At 40.8% G+C, this 24,103-nt stretch overlaps 1 protein-coding gene across 2 annotated transcripts; it reads left to right on the top strand.

Moving 5' to 3' along the window:
• Positions 1-1,980: 1,980 nt before the first annotated feature.
• LOC135699755 (uncharacterized) lies at positions 1,981-22,844 on the top strand. 2 transcript variants are annotated; one of them, XM_065220076.1, is made up of 4 exons: positions 1,981-2,141; positions 2,246-2,449; positions 2,509-2,592; positions 22,441-22,844. In XM_065220076.1, the coding sequence occupies exons 1-4, from the start codon at positions 2,072-2,074 to the stop codon at positions 22,740-22,742; spliced, it is 660 nt and encodes a 219-aa protein (XP_065076148.1). In that variant the 5' UTR covers positions 1,981-2,071; the 3' UTR covers positions 22,743-22,844. The 2 variants fall into 2 exon arrangements, with proteins under 2 accessions (XP_065076148.1, XP_065076147.1); XM_065220075.1 differs by lacking the exons at positions 1,981-2,141; positions 2,246-2,449; positions 2,509-2,592 and adding an exon at positions 21,867-22,017 and having other exon boundaries at positions 22,084-22,844.
• The last annotated feature ends 1,259 nt before the right edge of the window (positions 22,845-24,103 follow it).

Raw genomic sequence — 24,103 nt, forward strand, 5'->3', positions numbered from 1 at the left:
AATAAATTTGCAAGTCATCTTTGACAGAAATATTCCATTTTTTGTTTAAACTCGTTCAGAAAAGAGAGGTAAAGCGCGGGTTGTGCTTAGTAGGACGGAAATTAGATCGAAAACTCTATGTTTTGAAGGCTTGAGAGCTTTTTCACGTGATGCGTTTTGCAGCTGCTTTGTGGAGGGCATTTCTTCAGCATGATTTCCAGTGGTCTGCTTCGTACGGGTCATCGATGAATATTTCTATCTGAAAAAAAAATCAAATTAGTGTTTATGAGGCACTTGCACCTACAATCCTACAATTCTATCGGTTACCTGAAGATATGCTTTTTTCCTCAACGCATGCTGCTCCAATCATGACCGGTACGGCTCGCGCATCAAAACAAAACGATAAACGTCAAAATTTACGTTGAGCGCATGTAAATTTATATCGTTTATTATGGAAGACTGAAAGTGTTTTTCAGTGAAATTGAAACCTCTCTTGTAAAATTAAACTATAATGAAACCAATTTAAAATTAGATATCTTGTTTTTATAAATTACGTTTTTTTAAATGGAAAACTGTATTCGATATTGTTTTGCGGTAGAATTTATTCAATTACATTTGAAATTAAATCAAGATTAATTTTCATACATTTATACTGAGTGAGCACTGTCAGTTTTTAACTAAATGGGATCAAATTTTGGGGAATGATTGGGACCCGTTTCGGAACCGTTCAAGCACTGTGGAGCGACAATTTCAAATTTTGCATCACTCTGTTGTGGTAGATATACATCCAACCGATAGGGATACCTTTATGGCGCTTAATTTTCTCAGGAATTTATGAAAAAAAAAACTGATTTTCTTGGATTTTTATGTTTTTTCTTAGAATTTGTTCCGTGTTCGTTAGCTTGCGTTAAGAATATCCTTTCGACGGGATATCTTGTGTTGCCAGGCTGGTGGATCGGATGTCAGTTAGTGTCAAAAACCATACATTTATTCCTACCATACCCCAAGCTTATGGATAATCCATTAGTTTTCTTTAAAAGCACTTCCTCAGTTATTCATTGTTAGCTTTCTATGTCAACCATTGCATGAATTTTTACATTGCGAGCTAAGCATAATGCTATTCTATGATCAGGGAAGTCGAGAAAATTTCCAACCCGAAAGATCGACCCAATCGAAAAACCGGGAATTGAACCCACCGACTCCGGTTTGGTAATACCGTGCCTTGACTAGGCTCTCTGAGGCCCCAACCCTAGGATATATGTATCAGTAAAACAACACTACCAAGTATGTCAACAGTACTGTTATTTGAATTGGATGTAGACAAATATGCAGAATGTATATTTATGGCCATTCTTGATGACATAATTTGTTCAATTTTATGACACGCTAATTGGAGCTGACCAGTTTATAAAACAAAAATGTCTGATAACTCATAAACCCCCTTTTTCAGCAATTGAATTGCATGAATTTAAACGTAATCTTCACCAATGGAAATAACTACTCTTGAACGTATAAGGGCACAACATGATTCCGACATCAAGTAATCATAAACTTACGCCAATCATCTTGAGCTTTGATTTTCCATTTGGGACAAACTATGTGTAATTCGAAAATCCCCTAAACTGAAGCGAGACAGCAGGTCACTCTTGAGCTCCAAATTTCAATCGCAATAAAAAATCACTTAGCTTGGTAAATATATCCAGCAAACATTGATAAAACCGATTTGCACATGCAGCGAAACGAAAAAAAAATCCCCAATTCGGAAACACATACGCACCACCCCTTTCCATTTACCACTTCCCCATTCATCTGTCCGAGAAACAAGTCATCCTCCAGATTGGGACCGATATCCAAAAAGTTCAGTCCACTACGAAAGGTGGGGACAGTTTTATTATCATCCCGAAGAAATAAGCATCTTTCACATACTGAAACTGGTATTGTCTTACGCCCTGTCACGGAATTTCCCACCTTTCGATATATAAAGCACCCAGGCTCAAGATGGTCCGATATCATTGTCAACTTACTAGTGATAGCGTGCAGATCAAGCTTTCGTTTCATTCGCGGCATTGTGAAAAAAAAAACCAAAACCAAAATGAAGACCATCTTTGCTGCTGCTGTTCTGGCCACCGTTGTGGTAATGGCCAACTGTGCTCCATATCAAAGTGAGTGAGGAAGAAAGGATTAGAGTGACCAGTGTTGCCAAAACGACGGAGAATGAATGTGTTGTGTGATTGTAAACAAATTCTATCGATTTCTTGAATTACAGTTGCGTACTTGGTCCCAGTGGAAATGCCATTGACCCGAGTGGCCCGTTCAGCTCAATTCAGCGGTAGTGCAGCCAACGCCGCTGCCCAGAGCTTCAGCAGCGGGTTCGGAGGATTTGGAGGATTTGGAGGCGGTGGTTTGTCCGGAAGCTCTGCAAATGCAGCCTCGCAGTCCTTCAGCCAGGGTGGTGGATTCGGATTCCCAGGTAATTTTTGCCTCGCTGTAGAATTGAATGTCCAGGCACTAATTGATTTTCTATATTAGGATTAAGTGGCAGTGCTGCCAATGCTGGGGCCCAGAGCTTCACCGGTGGATTCGGTGGATTCAGCGGTTCCGCTGCCAATGCCGGTGCTCAGTCGTTCAGCGGTTAGACAACTGTAACTGACATGACAACTTTATTAACCCGCGCGAATGTAACCGGAGCTTGTCTAAAGGAATTCATGAGGATTTTGTGTTTTGGCTTAATATTAGTAAAATTTAGTTTAAATTAGCTACCAACTATTTTAAACTACGAATCAGTGACACACACACGTAAATTCTATAAGCGAGCTGCTATCATCATGACATCGATAATAAGCTCTGCAAGCAAAGATAATCAAATGTGATCAAATGTGATACAAATGATTCACATGGAAACATTACATGGGAAATTTAAATAAAAAAAACTATCACGACTCAAAACAGGGTTTTAAATGCGATTTTTCTGTGATCCAATTCCCAATCTGTGGATTTTTGTCTTATCCTTTGCATTATAATCACCTTTGCACATTTTTAGTTCATACGGAACTTGTCTGGGATGAGGAGGGCGTCACATCTAAATCTCAATTCTAGATGCTCGAAAAATCTCAAACTAGCAAATCAATCTACGAAAAATCTTCTTTCATTTCTCGCATCTACTGGCATCATTCTTCTTTCTCTCTACTCAGCGTGTGCACAGCTAACCACACCAAAACAAAATCTTTCCTGCATCGTAGATAGAGTCGTCCCCCTCGGTCTGAGATTAGATTTGAACTAATGACGTCCAGTGTGAGAGGCATGGATGCTAACCACTTTCAGGTTTGTCTTCCACACTGAAAACGAACCATACTCAGAGAGTAAGTCACTTGAACTCATTCGTATGGAGACATTTGTAAAAGGGGTAGGGTACTCATGCTTTGAGTGACCTACGCTTTTAGAAATTTCTCCTTACGAATGAGTAAAAGTGACTCACAACTGAGTAATAGGGACACACACTCTGAGTTAGCTTCGTTTTCAGTGCAAGAATTAAGTTAAATAAATTTGCAAAACTACATTAAGAGGACTGTGGTAAAAATCGAAAAATATCCTGCAGAATTAATTATAATCTCGTTTGACGAAAATTGACTGAATAGTGTCTAATCTGACCAAAGCTGGTAAATGCCATAAAAATGATTATTCTCACATGCTCCATCAACTTCTCAGCGGGCAACATTGGTGTATACTTGGCGCGTAGAATAAGGCAAACAAATCCAGGCTACTATGTCATAGGTCCATGTTGCAGTGTTACCCTGAAAGCAGTCGATTGATCATACCAGAAACAGTGTTCAAAGCGTTTGAGTTTATGTGTCTATGAGTTTTGCCTTGCAAAATTCAACAGTACAAAAATCACGGATGAGTTTTCAAGCTCAAAAATTTATTGCTTTATATTTTGACGCCAACAATTGTTATAACTATTGTTTTTGAGGGGATGGAAAACTAACACAACATGCTATCAATTGACGTTTAAGTGCTTTCTCTGAGTTTTAAGCTGGAATGATTTTTCAGCGTTGTGAGTATGAGTGCGTGAATATGCATGAGAATCTCAAGCATGAGTTTTGTTTGCCATATTCGCACATTATCAAATATCATGAATGAGATTTGAGAATGATTGTCCGAACACTGATCAGAAAGTTTTAGGTTTAGAAATACATTAATATCAAATTATCTTGAAGTGAAATCAAAAAGTGGTCATCAGCAAAGTTGTAACTGATGAATTTCACATAAGAACATATAGAAAGGTTACCCGTAAATCATGACCCTAGCAGCACACTTGTCACTGAACATTTGTCGTTACTTGTCTGTAACTTATTTCAGTCACAATTAAGTTGCAGCAACTTATTATGATAGACATGTGTTGGTTGGGTATGGAAAACGGCTAGCACAATGAGAAGTTCACTTTTCCCATAGTAATTCAAAGGGCCAGTGTAGGACCTGATTTAGAATTGAGTGGGGTGGAGCAAAATCAATATTTTGAGCTACCCTACTGTAGGGAAAGTGTTCCAGTTTTTGACCGTAGTGGTCCTATTATAAATTTTATTTTTTTTTATTTTTTCATTAATAACGAAATTTATTTCGATACAATCTTTGACCAGGCGACTACTACTGCTTCTACCCTTAACATAAAATAACTACTGATTCTATTAGCTAACAGCAACGATTGTAAAACTTAAAATTAATCAATTTATTTTAACACATGACATGTGAATAAATAAGTATCGATTGTTCAAACTTTTAAAGAAAAACAACCAACCAATCAACTTATTTTACGTGTCGCGTTCTGGAACGATCGAGCTGTATATGTCTCGCATGAAACGCTTCGATTCAACCGGGATAATCTATTTGCCACTACGGATCAGAATGATAACGATGCTAGTGTTTTTGAAATCCTCAATCACCAGCACCTTGTCGTTGGTGGTCCAATTACTAAAACTAGAAAATTTATGCTCAAATGAAAACATCGACTACTAGCAAAATGCTAATTAAACTATTTCACCAGTCTAAAGTAACTCCGTTTTCCGATGTATGTTCCCCGAAAAGCGTATTGCAATCAGTACAATTTCCTACTTTAAAAGGTTCGCTTCATCGTCGTAGTTCGACAGCCAAATACGCAGCGTAACCCTGGTCAGTCTTGTAAGCGGTCACCGTAGTCGACACATTTACTATGATAATTGACTGCCTTTGCTTGTGACACTTGCAAAACAAGCTATCAAATGACAGTACCAAACTAAAATGTCATAAGACAGGCTCTGTCATATACACTGTCGCTGAGCTGCTGATGTTGTGCTTGTGTGAATTCTGAAAATAGCAAGAAACGATGTCTTAGTAATAACATTTCTCATCAGATATGGTATAATTTACACCAAATTGAGGAATTAGAATGAAATCACACATGTCATATGATAGTTATTTGATAATTTTCTTTTTGCTCGAATGTTGTTCTACCGTTTGTGTTGTGTAAGAGAGACGACGGTAGAGCATGAGAGTACGAATACAACCAGACTGTCGCGCACGACAGCGAAGCGAGTATAGTAAAAAACGTCAACCGTTACAACCCATCACCCTCGTATCCTTGACCTGTGTAGGCATAGCTAAGAACAAAGGTCTGCCATGTCAATCAACGGTTCCTTATTTTCTTGGGAATCTAAAACAGCTCTGTAAAGGAGTTCAAATTCATGATAGCTGTAGAAACGTCTGGTTCGGTCCGAGGTACAACTGATAATTAATATTTATTCTCATGCTTTAAGGTTGTTACAAAACCAATGGTTGCTTAGATCCTACATTCCCTCCTTACGTTTAATATTTTAAAAATTTAATATATTCAAAGTTTGTAATCTGCTAAGTATTTAGGTACATGTTTCGAGCGCTTGCTGGTAGCTCGGCTAGTCTCAAAAGGGCGTTTTCGACCATCGCATCGTGAGACCATCTGAGGTTCCGTAGTAGTTTGGCTGGTAGAGGGTTGTTCCGTTGGATTCGTAGTACGTTCAGCAGCAGTTGGAATGGCTGATCCCATGTCATCTTCTTCTTGTGTGCCCTCAAAGGTTTTATGATTATCTGCGTCATTCTCCTGTTTCATCATGGGATTCGCATTTAGGATTCGTTTGGTGTGGTTCACGTGTCGATTGGAGATCACACTGCTTTTAATGTTCTTCAAGTGGAGCCGTGATCCGTCGCGTTGTATCACAAGATGAGGTTCGGGGTTGAAAGTGGTTGTTAGCTTATTTTTCTTGACAAAATTTTTCACAATCACATAATCTCCAACATCGATATTGCATTGCTTAACTCTCCTTTTTGAATCCGCATACATTCTTCCTTTTTCTTTCGCCTTCTTATCGTTTTCTCTTGCTTCAGTTTCATTGACTGGTCTTGAGTTTCCTGGTATTTTATCCCGAATGTTCCACCCAAACATCAATTCCGACGGTGAAAACTTTGTTAGACTTATTGTAGATCTCCGGGAGGCTAACAAAGCAATAGTTAGAGAAGTCCATCCCCTTCCAACACTCGAGCAAATAACGAAGAAAATCGGAGGAAATCAAATTTTCACTAAACTTGACATTCGACAAGCTTTCCATCATGTTCTTCTTCGAGAAGATTGTCGATACATCACCACCTTCATTTCCCCCCTTGGTTTATTCCGTTATAAAAGGCTCATGTTTGGACTTTCTGCTGCTCCTGAGTTGTTTCAAAAAGTTATGGAGACGATTTTTGCTGATCTTCCATGGCTTATTATTTTCATCGATGACATTCTGATCCCCGCTAGAAACGAATCTGAGCTTCGTGAAAGAACTTTGATGGTGTATAACAGATTGAAGCAGTACAAGATACTACTGAATGCTGACAAAGTTATCACAGGCAATAGGGAAATAGACTTCTTGGGTTATCACATTTCTACACAAGGAATTTCAATTTCTCAAGAAAAACTGGAAGCTATCGAAAAATTACAAGTCCCCAAGTCCGCAGAAGCAGTTCGAAGTCTGCTTGGTTTGGTTAATTTCGTTCATCGACATGTTCCAAATATGGCAACCATTACACACCCCCTAAATCAGCTCACAAGGAAAGGCATAAACTTCGAATGGAAACCAGTACACCAACAAGCATTCGAGCAAATTAAGATGATTCTACTTAACAAAAATACCCTTGGATTCTATAATGTTGACGATGAAACTTATGTTATTGCCGATGGGAGTCCTGTTGGCCTTGGTGCTGTTTTGGTACAAAAAGGGAAAGATAATCGCAATCGTGTGATCTGTTATGCGTCTAAAACTCTCACTCCGACAGAACAGAAGTATGCGCAGACTGAGCGAGAAGCTTTAGCATTAGTATGGGCTTGTAAAAAGTTTCACTATTATCTTTACGGGAAGTTTTTCCATCTGGTTACGGACCATAAGCCGTTAGTCGTGATTTTTGGAGATCGTCTGAAGCCGTCACCAAGTATTGAACGATGGAAGTTGCGCCTGATGTCCTACGATTTCAAAGTAATGTACCGTCCAGGAAAGAATAACATCGCTGACCCGCTGTCACGACTCTGCCAATCTGTACCAGATAATGGACCTAGCTTTGATGAAGAATCAGAAAGAACCGTACGAATGATAGCTAGTGATACTTGCCCGTTGGCAATAACCCTTCAGGAAATTGTAACTGCCACAAACTCAGATGAAGAACTGCAAGAACTGATTAAATGGTTACCGTACCCTTCTCGACGTTGGCCTAGAACATTAATGCGTTATGCAAAGATGTCGGGATGCTTCACCAGTGATGGACATTTATTGATGAAAGATCAAAGAATTGTAATTCCTCGAATCCTACAAACCCAAATTTTGAAGCTTGCACACGAACCTCAACTTGGAATTGCAGCAATGAAACGTCGACTACGATCTAAAGTATGGTGGACTAGGATGGACTCTATGGTAGAGAAATTCGTCCAATCTTGCACAAGATGTACGCTTGTAACAGAACCTGATACACTTCCTATAACAAGAACCGAGATGCCTAACGGACCGTGGAAGAAAATAGCGGTGGATTTCATGGAAATTCCTGGCGGTTACCATTTGCTTGTAGCGACAGACTACTACTCCCGGTACGTTGAAGTTGCTATACTTACTTCAATGACAGCAAAAGTAACAGTCACTAAAATGAGGGAAATTTTTGCAAGGTTCGGCTATCCTATTGAAGTTGTTTGCGATAATGGTCAGCCATTTTCTTCAGCAGAATTCTTGAATTTTTGTCAGACAAATGCAATCTCAATCAAGCATACAGTTCCTTATGCAGCTTTTCAAAATGGATCTCCGACCGTCGATCATAGCTTCTGCGTCGACTTCACCAAGCACTTTCAACGGTGTATTTATCCCATAAGCATTGAATACTTTGCTGCTTCCTCTCCTGATAGAGTATGCTTCAAACCCAACGCGTTTCAACGTAGCCCAATCCGCTTCGCTTAAAACGTCTTCGTCTGCTCCTGTGTCAATCACGAACTTCAAACAAACTCCTCCAACAGATACTGGTACCAGCTTCTTTCCTGCTCCTAGATGGAAAAGATCAACTACATCTGAGTTGCGCTCGGTTCCATCTACAGATACTTCTCGTACGAATCGGTTTTGTTTACGGGAAGCTCCGAAACGATTGTACTGGGACGGTTGTCCGTTGGTCTTCTTCCTTTTTAGAAAACAGCAGCGGGAAAAGTGTCCCACTTGACCACAACTTCTGCATTCGAGTGATTTGGCTGGACACGATGGATCTTTCGAATCATGTCTGCCATTGCATCGGAAACATCTGAACCGCCTTGGTCCTCCGAGTTTGGAGCGTACCTTCAAAATTGACTCTTCATTGGCCTCCGTTTCGACAGCGCTGACTTTTTGTAAGTTTCCGTTCCGATTGTCCAAATCACTCATCTGTATTTGAACAGACTCGTGGGTACGACCGATCGCTACGATTTCCTTGAAGTTAAAGTCTTTTTCCAGGCACTATATTTATTCTCATGCTTTAAGGTTGTTACAAAACCAATGGTTGCTTAGATCCTACAATAGCGCACTGGAAAGTCTACTCAAAACTAGAGAGATAGAATCTCGCTACTCAAACCACCAGTAATTCGAATATCACACGATTTTTTTACACTATTAGATAAGCATAATTGGAATACATATACCAATTATCATGATTTTATTGCAATTAAAATAGATTAAAACAAGAATTAATTTCATTTCATAAGTGACGAAAACTATACAATTGATGGGGCTTACAACAACAAACAACAACATTAGCAACCGGTAACTACGATGAAAATTATGCAAGATTAAAAATACTTAAAAATACTTATGAATACTTATGAGAAATTTAAACATACTAGTACTAAAGTTTAGAGTGGGATGCCCCTAGGTTATTTCCATTTGTGCCAAAACTTATGGAAACACGGGCAGGCTTGGTTTCACTTTTTTTCTGCATCCGACCACATAGCTGCAACCGTATTGCAAGAAAATTTAGGCCCTAGCGTTCCACACTCCGAAGGATATTTCCCCATCACCTTTTGTCAAGCATTCGGAAGGATTTCCCCTAAATGCATCGAAAACTTGATTAAGTAAGTAGAGGAAACCTATGAACAAAAAGCAGCAGAAGGTCGAGCAATGTTGTGTCTAGCTGGAGGAGGACCTGCTCCGAAAAATAAAATTTTACGTAAGAACGAATGTCTAAAAAAACATTTCGACAAACTACAACTCACAGTAGTTTGTGAAAAATCAAAATATTACATTTTTAGGATGAGATATTGTGAGCATGAGCTATTCTTTCGAGATTTTAGTATTTTCTTCAAGTGAATATTGGAAATTTCAACCCGCTAGTCATTTGGTTTAGTAAATATTGACCCGCTAGTCGTTTGGCCATGCACCAGCATCTTATTTCGGCGAAATGAGACAGCCCCATTGTAGGGTATTCGAAATTTCATCACAAACCAGAAATAGCCATCTTCTATTCCAAAATGACATCATCCACCGATTTCTGGCCTCTACACGTCGTCCCAGTTCAGAAAAAAAAATCGTATGAAATCTGATAGTTTGTCACAAGCCGACAAACCGGAAGACGCCATCTTGATTACTTTCCGATTTCTTCACGTCGTCCCCATACTGTTGGCTATTCGACAGTTTTTCTTAAACCGGATATTCGATAGTGTTTTTTTTTTTCAAAACGAAAGTCGCCATTTGGATTCCAATATAACGTCCATGATCGATTTCCGGCCTTTACGCGTCATCTTCGTCCTGAAAATATCCACACACTTAGTTTTTCTACCGAGCTGGGCTGTGCAAATCTCGGGAAAAAAAGTTTTTGCTGAGATCTCAGCTAAGCATTATCCGAGACCCAGCAATCAAATGTCACTTTTGCTGAGATCTCAGTGACACTTTTTTTTTGCCGAGATTTACACAGCCGAGCTCGGTAGAAAAAAAAACTAACTGTGCATATAGTAGGCTCGTTGACAGTTTTTCACCGATATCCAGTTTCTTCTTCGCGTCGTCCCCGTTTCGGAAATACCCATATTGTAGGGTATTCGACAGTTTTTTGGAGACCGGAAGTCGCCATCTTGGATTTAAAAATGATGTCAATCATCGATTACTGGCCTCTAAATACACGTCGTTCCCGTTCCAAAAATATGTAGCCATATTGTCCGATGAACCCACTCGATGCACACTTCCTAGTTTGTTTTTTGGTCAAGTCCATTGTTTAGCTCTTTAACCGCGTTATTTAAAAAAGTAAGTGGTTGTATCCAAGACACGACCGTAGATTTGACGTAGAAGTACGTGCTCCCTATCAATATTCGGCAACTGTGTTCAAAAAACCACGTTTGCCCATCACGGAAACGCCTCATTTTCTGATGACAAAGTTACGCATTTTCGTTCACAAAACGCACGTAATTTTCGGTTTATTCAATAGATAATAAAGAAAAGCGAAAATTTATTGGAGAAATTTCGTCAATGAAAATGAACTCTTAAACAACAATAATTTATGGTGGTCCTGAAAAGAACCGTTGTCGTGATGGTTGAGTAATGCTGAGTTATTAGGGTGTTCAACACGGATGAGGCTGGCGAGCTGTATGTTGTTTGGAACGAAGGTGATGCGCTTGGCATAGGTGGCCCACAACGGCTCACAACGAGCAACTGAATCCGACCAGTAGCGGTGTGGCTTCTTCCTCCTTCTTCGGTGAATCTAGGGCTCTTGACTTCTTGAGGGCAGCCTTAATAGCTAGCTGCTTGCACTTGCGTTGTGTACTGGAGAAAAACCACCAGACACCACCACTAGAGTGATGCAAAATTTGAAATTTTCGCTCCACAATACTTAAACGATTCCAAATCGGATCCTGACTAACCTCTCAAAATTTGAACCCATTTGGTGAGAAACTGAGATGGCACAAACCATTTGAAGTTTGTATGGGACATACTATGGGAAAACCAAGATTTTTGTTCATGTCGATCTAATAATTCACCATATCGGTCTGCTTCAAAAGCTTTCAACTGTGCTTGTAGGAAATTTTCCCAGCTACAACTTTGCTGAAGACCACTTTTTGATCAAATGCAAGGATCGAAAGTTATCAATGGTTCAATGCGCTGATGTCTTATGATCATGCTCAATCAACTGCTCAGCAGGCAACATTGGTGTTTCTGGGGCGTACACAAAAACATGGCTACTATGTCACACTGCAAAATACAATGTTGCCTACAGAGCAGCTGCTTGATCATGTCATAAGTTTACCAATCTCTTAAATAATTAATAACTTTTTTCCGTTCGCGTTTTACATAGAAACGATCTTCAGCAAAGATGTAGCTGAGAAAATTTTCTATAAGAATAGCTATCGAACTATTTCGCAGCTCAATATGGAAAAAGACTAGAAGGCAATGAACAAAAAGTTGAGATTTCCCATAGTAATTTACATGTAAACTTCAAATGGCTTGTGCGAAGTCTGTTTCTAACCAAATGAGTTGTAACTTTGGAAGGCTTATCAGGACCCGATTTGAAACCATTTAAGCACTGTGGAGCGAAAAAGTCAAATTTTGCATCAGTCTAACCACCACTCACCACACGCGGTGATTGAATAAGTACCGTTCAGCGAACCCCACATGTATATTGACGCGAAGAGGAATTATGGACAATAATATTGATTATGTGAATACAGAATTATTGTCAATACCGATGTATTGACGTCAATATCGAATGTATTGACAATACGATTATTGTTAATAAGAGCAAACGTGTAGGGTCCACTTTCGGAGACCCGGATGGAATTCGATTTGGAAATGTGTGTCAGAGAAGACACTTTTTGCAGGCAATCGGTGATAATTTTGATCACCATTGCAGCAGTTGGACATTTGTGTAATTTTCAATAGTTACCTATTGAAAATCGATACAGTGTTCATTTTAACAGATTCGTAGAAAAATTTCCAATCGATTGGTTTGTTTAGAATTAAAATCCATCCGTTTATTGACAGAGTTTAAGTTTTCAAAGCCTGACCACTTTTCGTAACGCAGTCGAGTTTAGTTTTTTGAAATGGCACCCCCAATATGTTGCCGAAAGACGTAATCCTACGTCAAAATCATCGTACAAAACCGTGCCATTAAAAAAAAAACCGCGTTATTTCGAAAATCGTCGTAAAAAAAAGCTGTGTAAAAAACGATTCCTTGATTTGTTTTCCTTCAATCTCACACCTGGACCCTACCTATTGTTACTTCTGTAGGAGCAGAGCTCTCTATTATGGCAATGCTCCAGGTCCCTGGTCTAGAGCCACGGGGGCCAACGGGGTGGGCTTTCCACCAGCCTTTTTTTGTTGGCTTAGCTCACGAATCTTCCCCAGGTCGACTCTCGACAAAGGGTGGGATGGTGAGGCTGATCAGGGCGCACTCTACTCGGTCTTCTGATATGCACTTTTTAATTAGGTTTTAGATTTTTTTATGTTACTTACGAATAATAAGGTGTGTGCGTGTGTGTGTGTGTGAATTGACGGCCGGCATGCTGGTTCGTGGATCGCTGCCCAAGCAACATTGCAAGTTTTATCGTGGTTTTATAGCATTCTACAAGTCTAAATCATGGTCTACAGAACCCTCATAAAACCCAATTTATTGCTTGGGTGGGTGGTATGGAATGACTGCACGGAACCTCGTGCTGGGCACTGGGTATCACCAGCTGCCGTTTTCCAACTACCATCATCGCGATTTCGTGTCTCCCGACGCTCGCTTGGTTGACCGCTCCGACGGTCTAGACAGCGTCGGTTGATCGACGGTGAACAGCGGAGACTTAAACTAAGGACAATGGGTCCTTGGGTGTAAAACAATGGAAGGTCTTATTATAGGCAAACTTCTGGGCAGTTGGGTTAGGTATGTTACCTGATTCTTTTGATAAACGCGTTCCCGAGTTTTTTTTTCCATTTAATTTAACTGGAAAGTCACTTCGACTTGAATTATCACTTGTTTAAACACTTTGACTTTTATCTGCGAACTATGCTCCAAACCTCCTTCGAGAAGAGCTGAAGTGGAAAAGAACTTGCCCATTCGATCTGACCCAGTAGTAACCTCGATTTTCTTCTATTTTACCATACTCCCTGTTTCCACCCGTCATACTGTATTTCCCTCTTCGATTATCCGATCCTGTTTGTGGTGTCTGTATGGGAAGTGTACCTTATGTTTAACAAATTGTGTTCTGATAATTTAAATTTGACCGTTTCTTTGGAGTGGTATTTTTTATCTGTTTTGCTATCTTTTACACATTTTCATTTGTTTTTAATAAATTAAGTTTTATAACATAGAACATTAGATATATAAAAAATAACTTTCTGTATAACAGTTAAATAAATAGCTTAATATAATTAATAACTCAATAGCATATTGATAGCAACAGTCGGCCTTACTCGTTCATACTTAATAGCAGTATGGATTGCCGATACTCACACTCACTGTCATCGCTCAGTGCTGGTGATATAGGGTAAACTACCCAAACGGTAACACTATCGCCCTAAAACTCATGGACCGGGACCAACGGCTTTACTTCCCCTCCGAAGGAAGGCATGAACAGAGGTTTTATGCATCAGAAAATCCCAATGGTGCTGATTGAGATTGAACCCAACTCCTTTGGAGTGAGAGGCAGTAACGCTTACCACTACACCACCGGTGCCGCTGAAAGACTTGAGTTACGGCTATATTGAATTGATTGATTTAGTTTTGCATAAGCTTATCTCCCACCAATTTATAAACTAAGCTTGCTATTTGAAATCTGAGACTGTTTCCTATAGGATGCATATCAGATTATTATGGAGAAATTTGTTGATCGTAAGGAACCAGCAGAAAAAGAAAGAATAGGTAACCCCAACAGACAATTTTAGCTGCAGACCAGCTTATACAGGCAAAAATTAACAGGCAACAAATTTTGCCTGTAAAGGCTTGTCTGCAGCTAAAATTGTTAGTTGGGATATGATCCCATACAATTTGTGATGATTTTTTTTTTTATTAATTTATTTGATAAGACTCAACCGAATTAACTTTACAGAGCCGAGGATTCTTGTTTACTATACAATACATTTTAAACCTATAGCCAAAAGGTACAACACAATAAACATTTTATCTTCCGCTATCCAGTAAGCCTCATCCACCAGAACGGGAGCCGCTTCCAGTGGTTTCATTGTATGACCGATTCGCCAACGACGGTCAGAGCGATTACATTGCAGCAATGGACGCAACACGTGGTCAGCACTCACACATTCATCACGAAAGTCGACGACCCATCGACCGAAAGAACTGCTGATGAAGAACAATGAGGAGAACCACACAACACATTGAGGGTGGTCTGCTTCTGTCGACAGCCGAGGGAACACTGATTTGTGATAATTTGTTTTTATTTATTCTGTTTCCATACGAAAAACGTAGTGCTCCATCCAGGGTGGCACCGATTTATCGGTAGTTCTACCAATTTTCGGGGTGCCTACCGATTCACAGCCGAAAGGTTCAAAACTACCGATTTTTCACTTTTCCTACCGAGAATCACAGATTTTTAATAGAAAATAGAAAAATAGAAAAATTGATTTCGACACGTTTGAAGCAGAAGATCTGAAGGATACTGTATTGTTCTGGAGCTCACAAAAGTTTCAAGTATCGGGAAAGCCTTCTTAAGTCGACCTACCGATAACTACCGATAAAAGTTTTGAGAAGCTACCGATAATGAAAAAAATAATCTGGCCACTCTGGCTCCATCATAATTTGACATGTATCTTATAGGAAAAAGTCCGAGCTTTCAAATGGCCTGCTTTGTTTTTAATTGAATAGTGCGAGGTAAGCCTACGAAAAACTAATTTCTTTTAAAACATATAATATGGCGCCTAACTTCAGTATATTATCTGTTTCTTTGGTAACAAAACACGCCGAAAACGACGCAGAAATCGTCGCCATAGGAATTTGTATGGCGATGATTTCTGCGTCGTTTTCAGCGTGTTTTGTTACCAAAGAAACAGATAGTAACCAATCTTTTAATAGTTGAAGATGCTAATTTCAAATAACAGACTGTAGTGGTAATTTTTATACGATAGATGGAGTAGATGAAAGCAAAGAGTTGATAGTTCCGTTAGAGTACGGCAGTGTGAAGATTGCATATAGATATTAGAATAGAGAGCTAGGACAACTTTTAAGGAAGGTACACATCGGTTTTTTCATCTCTCTTTACCAAACTCCCCCTTTGGAGAGGGATGGTGAGGGGTGCCCCCCCCCCCCGCCACCACTGGCAAAAAGAGATGAAAACCGACCCGCTCAAGTACCAACTGTGTGTTTGAAACAGTTCTACCGATTTTTTACCGCACTTCAATTGTTATTCGAAGGAAGGCATCCAGTCGTAGGTTTGGAAATTGCAACTATTGTTTACCCCTACCACGATATGTGCTCCTGTCATCGTCGACTTGACGATCTCGAGGGGACACGGGTGGGGTAGGTGTTGCTACTGTACCTTTCGACCATTGACAGTAATTGATGGTATGCTCCCATCCAGAGTTATGTACTTTGACTATATGTATTACTTCTACGTGAAGTCAATGATTTACATAGTTGAAGATGCTACTCCATCTATCGTATAAAAATTACCACTACAGTCTGTTATTTGAAATTAGCATCTTCAACTAGGTAAATCGTTGACTTCACGTAGAAGTAATACTAAAAACATATAGTCAAAGTTCAATCTTTTAAATTTTTTGGAGCCTCTAAACGGTATCTCTTTATCAGGAGCTTTTTGAGTGTGTTGATTTATTTCCTTTTAAATCCGTTATAATTGCTTACCTTTTGACAGATACACGCAAGTAGTAGACGAAATACGCGTATCTGTCAAAAGATAAGCAATTATAACTGAATTAAAAGGAAATAAATCAACCCACTCAAAAAGCTCTTCATTCAAAGTAACCGCCAACAATTATAAATAAGTTAAATGAAAGCCCTGACGTGCACTTTCGAATGGAATGTAAACATAAAGATTTTATGCAAGAATTTTTAGAAATACACTGCACAGTGGTCCAGAATGCAGATTTAGGTGGAATGATATATTTTGAGCCTGAAATTGAAACTTTAGACTAAAAGTCTCTTCTACAAAGTTGTTCCTTATATTTAGGCCCTCATTTTTATGACAATGCATTCTAGGGTGGTTCTTATTATCATTAAAGTAAAAAATCTAACTTTTTTGTTTGAAGAAATTAAGGTATTCACTCTTCGGCAAAGTTACAGCTGAGCTAATTTCCAGCAACTTAGTTAAAAAGTTTGTATCTCTTAAATTGACCAATTTAGAGCTATTTTCTTGAATTGAGTTAGGGTGTCTCTAAAAAACGTCAATAACTCTTGATCGGCGAAAGGTATTGACAAGCTTTGTGCAGCAAAAAGTTGCGTTTTCTAAAGATCTAAAAGTTATTTGAAGACACCTTTGCTGAGAAATTTGAAATAAAAAAAACTAGAGCAAAACAACTGTTTTTTTTAGAGACATCCTAACACACATCCCAACTCGCCGCTACAAGTGCAAGCCGACACCGTTACCATCACCGAACCAAACGCCGTAGCAGATGAACTGGGAAACTACTTCGCCAAACTATCAGGAATCGCGGAGTACAGCGAAAGTTTCCAACGACGAGTCGGTCCTTCGCTGTCCTCGGTGCCCACTTTCGGAATTCCCACAGACAACGACGACCTACCGATCAACCAACCATTCTCCTGGGAAGAATTCTCGTTCGCTCTTAGCCGGAGCAACGGAAACTCGGCTGGACCGGATGAAATCGGATACCCACTGCTGAAGCATCTACCGTTCGAAGGGAAAACACAATTGCTCGAACTCTACAACCAGCTATGGACCAACGAAGAATACCCGGACGAATGGAGGGAAAGTCTCGTGATCCCGATCCCCAAAACAAATATAGGGACCAAGGACGTCACAGGATTTCGCCCCATCGCGCTGACCTGCTGCATGGCCCAAAGTCTTGGAGCGGATGGTCAACAGAAGGCTCAAGCAATACCTGGAGTCTAAGGGACTGCTTGACCATCGACAGCATGCCTTCAGGCAAGGGTACGGTACCTCCACCTACTTCGCCACTCTTGGAGAAGTCCTGAAGGAGGCACAGGACCAAGGCCATCATACGGAGATCGTCTCGCTGGACATCTCCAAAGCATTCAACAGAACGTGGACACCAGCAGTAATGAAGAAGTTAGCCGAATGGGGACTAAAAGGACGCATCCTACACTTCGTCCGAAACTTTCTGACCGACCGATCTTTTCGGGTGTCGGTCGGAAACGTCCAATCTAGAAGGTTCAGCGAAGAAACCGGAGTACCACAGGGTTCGATCATCGCGGTCACCCTCTTCCTGGTGGCCATGAACGGGGTCTTCGACAAGCTACCCAGGAACATATATATTTTCGTCTACGCGGATGACGTCCTCATTGTAACGGTGGGCCCCACCCGGCAGAGGACGAAATTAAGGGCGCAAGCGGCAGTCTCCTCGGTGGTCAGATGGGCTGACTCCGTTGGGTTCCAGCTTTCCGCCGGCAAGAGCGTGCGCTGCCATATATGCACCACCCGGCATCGGAACAACGGACAGCCCATCATGATCAAACAGCAAGCGATACCGACCAAAAACACAATAAGGGTCCTGGGAGTGCTCCTCGATCGGAACCTATCCCTTGAGCCGCACTTCCAACAGGTGAAGAAGGACTGTTGTAGTCGATCCAACCTGATGAAGACCATCTCCCGCCCCCACCGATCCAACAACCGTGAAATCCGCTTCCGGGTAGCCCGAGCCATCATCGACAGTCGCCTATTGTACGGCGTAGAACTAACGTGCCTTGCCGCCGAGAAAGCCGTCCAAATCTTGGAACCGGTCTACAACGGATACGTAAGGACAGTCTCCGGTCTCCTGCCCTCCACCCCGGCCGACGCCGCGTGCGTGGAAGCCGGTATTCTGCCTTTTCGGCTCGTCTACACCGCAGCTACCGCTACCAAAGCCGCTGCCTTCCTCGCTAAAACGTCGGGAAACAGCAGGATCTTTCTCCTCGACGAGGCGAACCGACTCCTCCGCACGGTCGCCGACGTAGATCTCCCTCCAGTGGCCAGGGTCCACTGGCACGGAGACAAAAGTTGGCAATCACATCAGATCAGAATCGACAGCCGAATCAAGGACCGCTTCAGGGCAGGAGACAATACACTGGCTTTGCGCCGGACAGTCGTTGAAACTCTCGGGGCGCACTATCAAGATCACGAAATCAGGTACACTGATGGCTCGCTCTCCAGCAGCGGAGTGGGAATGGGGGTTTCAGGAGATAGTTTGGTCGTCAGCAATTCACTTCCGGCCCAGTGCTCGGTGTTCCGCTGAGGCAGCGGCCGTCTTTCAAGCAACCTCCCTTCCGGCCAATCGGCCGATCCTCATCGTTACCGACTCACAAAGCGCAATAATGGCCCTAACCGATGAAGCACCAAAGCATCCGTGGATACAAGGGACGGTAACGCATGCGCCGCCCAACACCGTATACATGTGGGTACCCGGGCACTGTGGCATCCAGGGGAACGTGATCGCCGACCACCTCGCCGGCTCAGGCCCCATCGGACCCAGGTTCTCTGACAATGTTCCGTTCCAGGACATCAAAAAATGGATCAAGCGGACGGTTCGGAGAGCGTGGGACAACGAGTGGAGGAACAATCGAACTCACCAACTACGAAAAATCAAGGCGACCACCGATCCCTGGAAGGATCGACCGAGCCTCAAGGAGCAGCAAGTGGTGTCCAGGCTGCGCACCGGGCATAGCAGGGCCTCCCATAATTTCGGAGGAACACCGTTCCGGAGAACCTGCGAAACCTGCGGAGTGCCAGCCTCCGTAGAACACATCCTCATCAACTGTGTGGAGCTCGAGGACCTTCGGGTTGCCTTCGGTCTGGAGGGAACCAGCATACAAAGTCTGCTTGGCGACGAGTCCCCGGCAGCAGACGCCCTCATCGCCTTCCTGAAGGAGGCGAATCTTTTTTACAACATTTGAGTGTTTTCTGTTTGTGCTTTTGAATTCGTTGGCCCTTTTGGTAGTGTTTTACAATATTTTATATAATTAAGCTAAATGCCCACTTGCCAAGATTGGGATCCTCCTTTTGAGGTCCCAATTCTTTTTTGTAATTTTTAAAAGAGATGAACTAGCCTTAGGCTAAAAATCTCTCTAATAAAGAAAAAAAAAAAAAAAAACCTAACTCAATTCAAGAAAAAAGTTTTTTTAAACTTGGTTGCTGGAAATTAGCTCAGCTGTAACTTTGCCGAAGAAAGTATACCGTAATTTCTTCAAACAAAAAAGTTAGATTTTTTATTTTAATGATAATAAGAACCACCCTAGAATCACCATTGTCATAAAAATGAGGGCCTAAATATAAGGAACAACTTTGTAGAAGAGACTTTTAGTGTAAAGTTTCAATTTCAGGCTCGAAACATATCATTCACCTAAATTTACATTCTAGACCACTGTGCACTGTTTTAAGTCATCTAAGGTTTTGCAAAAAAAAAATGTCTTAACCTGTTCGAGCCTCTAGTTAACGAGGGGTCCATACTGGGTTCAACATACTGTAGAAGATTTTTGTATTTTAAGGTCCAATTTTCTATTTCAGTTTTTTTTTAAAAAGCTCGCATCATTCTATTCATTTTGCTATTATACACAAAATTTTGCGAGCTTTTTGCAATCTGAAATAATGCGTCGAAAAAAACTGCTTTTTTTCGAAAATGCACCAAAGTAAATTGAACCTTTTAATAACTAGTGCTAAAAACGAATGAAATTATTTTTAAGAACCTTGAACATATTATCTTACATGGCGAGCAATGAAAATACAGTCTACTATCCGTTACGCAATATTCAAGGGATTATCGACTTAAGGAGCTATTGAGCTGCAGAGCATCAGAAAATAATCAAAACTTCTAAATTTCCTCATGCTAGTCAATAATTCGATTATCTAGTTGGCTGTGACACTTTGATATGCAATTAGAGATAATATTAATAGTTTATTCGTTATTCTGGCAAGTACAATACATTTTTTATTTTTTAACTGAAAATTCACCTTAGGAATAAATCCTTAGTAGATTAATTTTGAATCACCATGATCAATTCTAATGCTACGACTAATACTAAAATTATCGAAAATAATAATATCAAATCTATTAAGGGAGGTGAAAAAAGTGAATCAAAACCCATCGAGTAAAGGAGGCATCGAGTTGGGGATATATCGAGTTAGGTAGCGAGTGATGGTTGAAAAATTGAAGGGACTTTGTAAATCATCGAGTTATGGAAAATATCGAGTAAGGGAGAAAATCTTAAACGAATCAGAAAACATTTTTTTCGCTAATTTTTAATGTTGTCCAATAATTTAACAACAGTAGGCTGTGGCATTTTGACGTCTCTAATTGAGTTGTTTATTTTGATACGGTGAACAACTTTGCTCAAGGCGTCAAGTCTTTAAAATGCCAGAGTGAAAAGATTATTTTGATGCCATCTATGCGGATGGGCTCTGAATTATCTGTTTCTGTAAATAGATTATTAATTTATTAATTAATTATTAAAATTGATTGGATATCTGGCCCACTGTGTAATGCTTTGTGACCGGTGTCTTGGGTGATCTCCGATAGTAGATCATCGCATCAAATTACCTGTCTAACTAACGTTCAAATATTGACTCGCTCGAATGTTGAATTTATTTTATGAAAGCAAAAACATACCCTCCGAAGAAAGTGTGCCAACAAACTATCTTCGATTTAACCATATTCGCAAAAAAAAAGATCATTAATTTTATTAGAATCGCTTTATAAAATTGGTCGTTCATCATTATGCGCATGCTAAACTCGAAGGAAGATTTTTTTTCGCATAATTTTTTTTTATCAAGAACAAGTAACAAGAAGATCAACTTTTCACGGAATAGAGCTGTCCACCGCATGAGCGAATGGAAAGTTTTAATTCTATTGTAGATGTTATTCCTAATCAATTTCAATAAATAGTCATAAAACGAACCAAATTGATGCAATAATCGCTTGAATATCCAAATAGTCAGCTATAAACAACATGCTAAAGATGGGTAATTAACGTTAATGTCGTTGGTGATGCAGCGCTGAAAATCACCGACAATTCTGCCGTCTGGATTGACCCTATTCAAAACTGGATTTTGATTCATTTTCTTGTGTCTTCTTCCTTCGGTTCTATACACAGGCGCAAAATGTCCCACAGATTCACGGCCGATCGGTTGCTGAAGAAGTGGCCGTCCATCGAAGAGATGTGTGGAGCAGCAGTGGAAGAAGAGGTGTGGCTCGTCACCCCAGAGTAGTAAAACGGAATTTTAACAGATATATAAATACGCGTATCCAGTTCTAGCAGGGTATCATTGTCAAGCCTAAGTTCTCGACGTATATATCGCTAAAGGAAACCTCTTGTTGAGTTTTGTCAACATGAAATCTTTCGTGTGTGCTGCCGCTTTGGCATCGATGCTGGCCGTGGCCAGTTGTGCCCCTTATGGTAATTGAGTGTAGTTATTGGATTTGATTTTGCAAATCCACTGATTTTTTTTTTGTGAAATTACAGTGATCTTCTTGGAGGAGGCTCCAGTTCGTGTGGCCCGGTCGGCCAATGGTGGATTTGGATTTGGAAGTTCGGGAAGCGCTGCTAACGCTGCAGCTCAGTCCTTCAACCAGGGTGGGGGATTCCCAGGATTCGGTGGACAATTCGGAGGTGTCTCGGGATCGGCTGCCAATGCTGGATCTCAATCTTTCACCCAGGGTGGTGGCTTCCCAGGTTTCGGAGGTGGCCTGAGCGGTTCAGCCGCCAATGCTGGAACCCAGTCGTTTAATCAGGGAGGCCACGGTGGTGGTTTGTCTGGTAGCGCTGCCAACGCTGGTGCTCAATCGTTCACCCAAGGTGGTGGCTTCGGTGGATTCGGAGGATCTCAGCCGTTCCATCAGGGAGGATTCGGAGGTGGTCTGAGCGGATCGGCTTCCAATGCTGGAACCCAATCATTCACTCAGGGAGGACATGGTGGTGGTCTGAGCGGATCGGCTGCCAATGCTGGAACCCAGTCGTTCACTCAGGGAGGACATGGTGGTGGTCTGAGCGGATCGGCTGCCAATGCTGGAACCCAGTCGTTCACTCAGGGTGGACATGGTGGTGGTCTGAGCGGATCGGCTGCCAATGCTGCCGCTCAATCCTTCACTCAGGGAGGTGGTCATCAGATCGGTGTTCACTAAATAGGATATCCTTAAAGTCACAGGAAGGTGGAAATGATGACTAATTACACGTTCACGGTCAATGATTATTGGAACACGCTTGAGATTGACGCCACGGGCATACTAATTCACGTTCGGATTGAACCGTTACGGGCAAAAAAAAAATGAGCCGCCGTTGAAAATTATGCAAATTGGACCGATTGTGGAATACAAACAAAGCTATTTGTTTCGGGTTCGGCGGATTGTGATGATCGATGTAGGCAATAAAATTTATGTTAATTTGAAAATACTCATGTCACACCAATCTGTAGCTTTTTATTTGTATGACGATTGTTTTATGATGAAAGAACGTTGCAGTGACACGGGACAGGGTTCGTCGCTTTGGTTTATATTTGAATCTTAATTTAGATGCCGGAATTTCGGCGCTTACACGTGCGCTGCTGAAGCCTCTCGATGACGACAATACGCGTGATTTATTTTAATATGGTAAAATTGGAGCAATTTTCAACCAGTCTTTTAAAAACTTTCATTGCTTAAATACTCTTTTAAAAGTTATGAGTTCAGAAACCATATCATCCTTTAACTGATAATCTACAATTCCGGTATAAACAAATACGGATACACCGTAATATGGGGCATTCCTTAGCTCAGTCTGTAAAGGTGCAGCTACAAAGCAAGACCAACAGGCTGATTTTGATTCCCGATCCGGTCTAGGAATTTTTCGGGTTGTAAAATTTGTCGACTTCCCTGGGCATAGAGTTTGATTACACTTGCCACAGAATTATACTAATGCGAAAATAGTACAGGCATCATATTCTTCTTCTTCTTCGCATTTCAAGCTTATTGCATATCGCATATTAGCTTATTGCGTGCTCTCAACTTAGTGTTCTAGATGCACTTCCATTAATTGATAGCTTTCGATGCCTGTACCATTTTTGCATTGGTATAATTGTGTGGCAAGTCCAATCACACTTCTATGCCCAGGGAAGTCGAGAAATTTTCCAACCCGAAAAATTCCTAGACCGGACCGGGAATCGAACCCAGCCACCTCCAGCATGGTCTTGCTTTGTAGCTGTGCCTTTACCGACTGAGCTATGAGCTGAGGCATCAAAAGCTCTCAATTAATAACTGTGGAAGTGCAGTTAGAATACTAAGTTGACAGCACGCAATTCGCTAATATGCGATAAGCAATAAGCTTGAAATGTGAAGAAGACGAAGAATAAGAAGACGTAAGATAAAAAAATACAGGAAATTTACGGTGTGTGTCATCAAAACTGAAGGACTAAAACAAATTCTAGACTATGATTCAAAATTTAAAAAAATATTTTAATTTATTTAAAAAAAAAATAGTTTAACTTAACACTTTTACACATAATGGTATT

The sequence above is a fragment of the Ochlerotatus camptorhynchus genome, unplaced genomic scaffold (assembly GCF_037179485.1).
Source record: "Ochlerotatus camptorhynchus isolate MF236.1 unplaced genomic scaffold, CSIRO-AGI_Acam_v1.1 ptg000114l, whole genome shotgun sequence".
NCBI lineage: Eukaryota > Metazoa > Arthropoda > Insecta > Diptera > Culicidae > Ochlerotatus > Ochlerotatus camptorhynchus.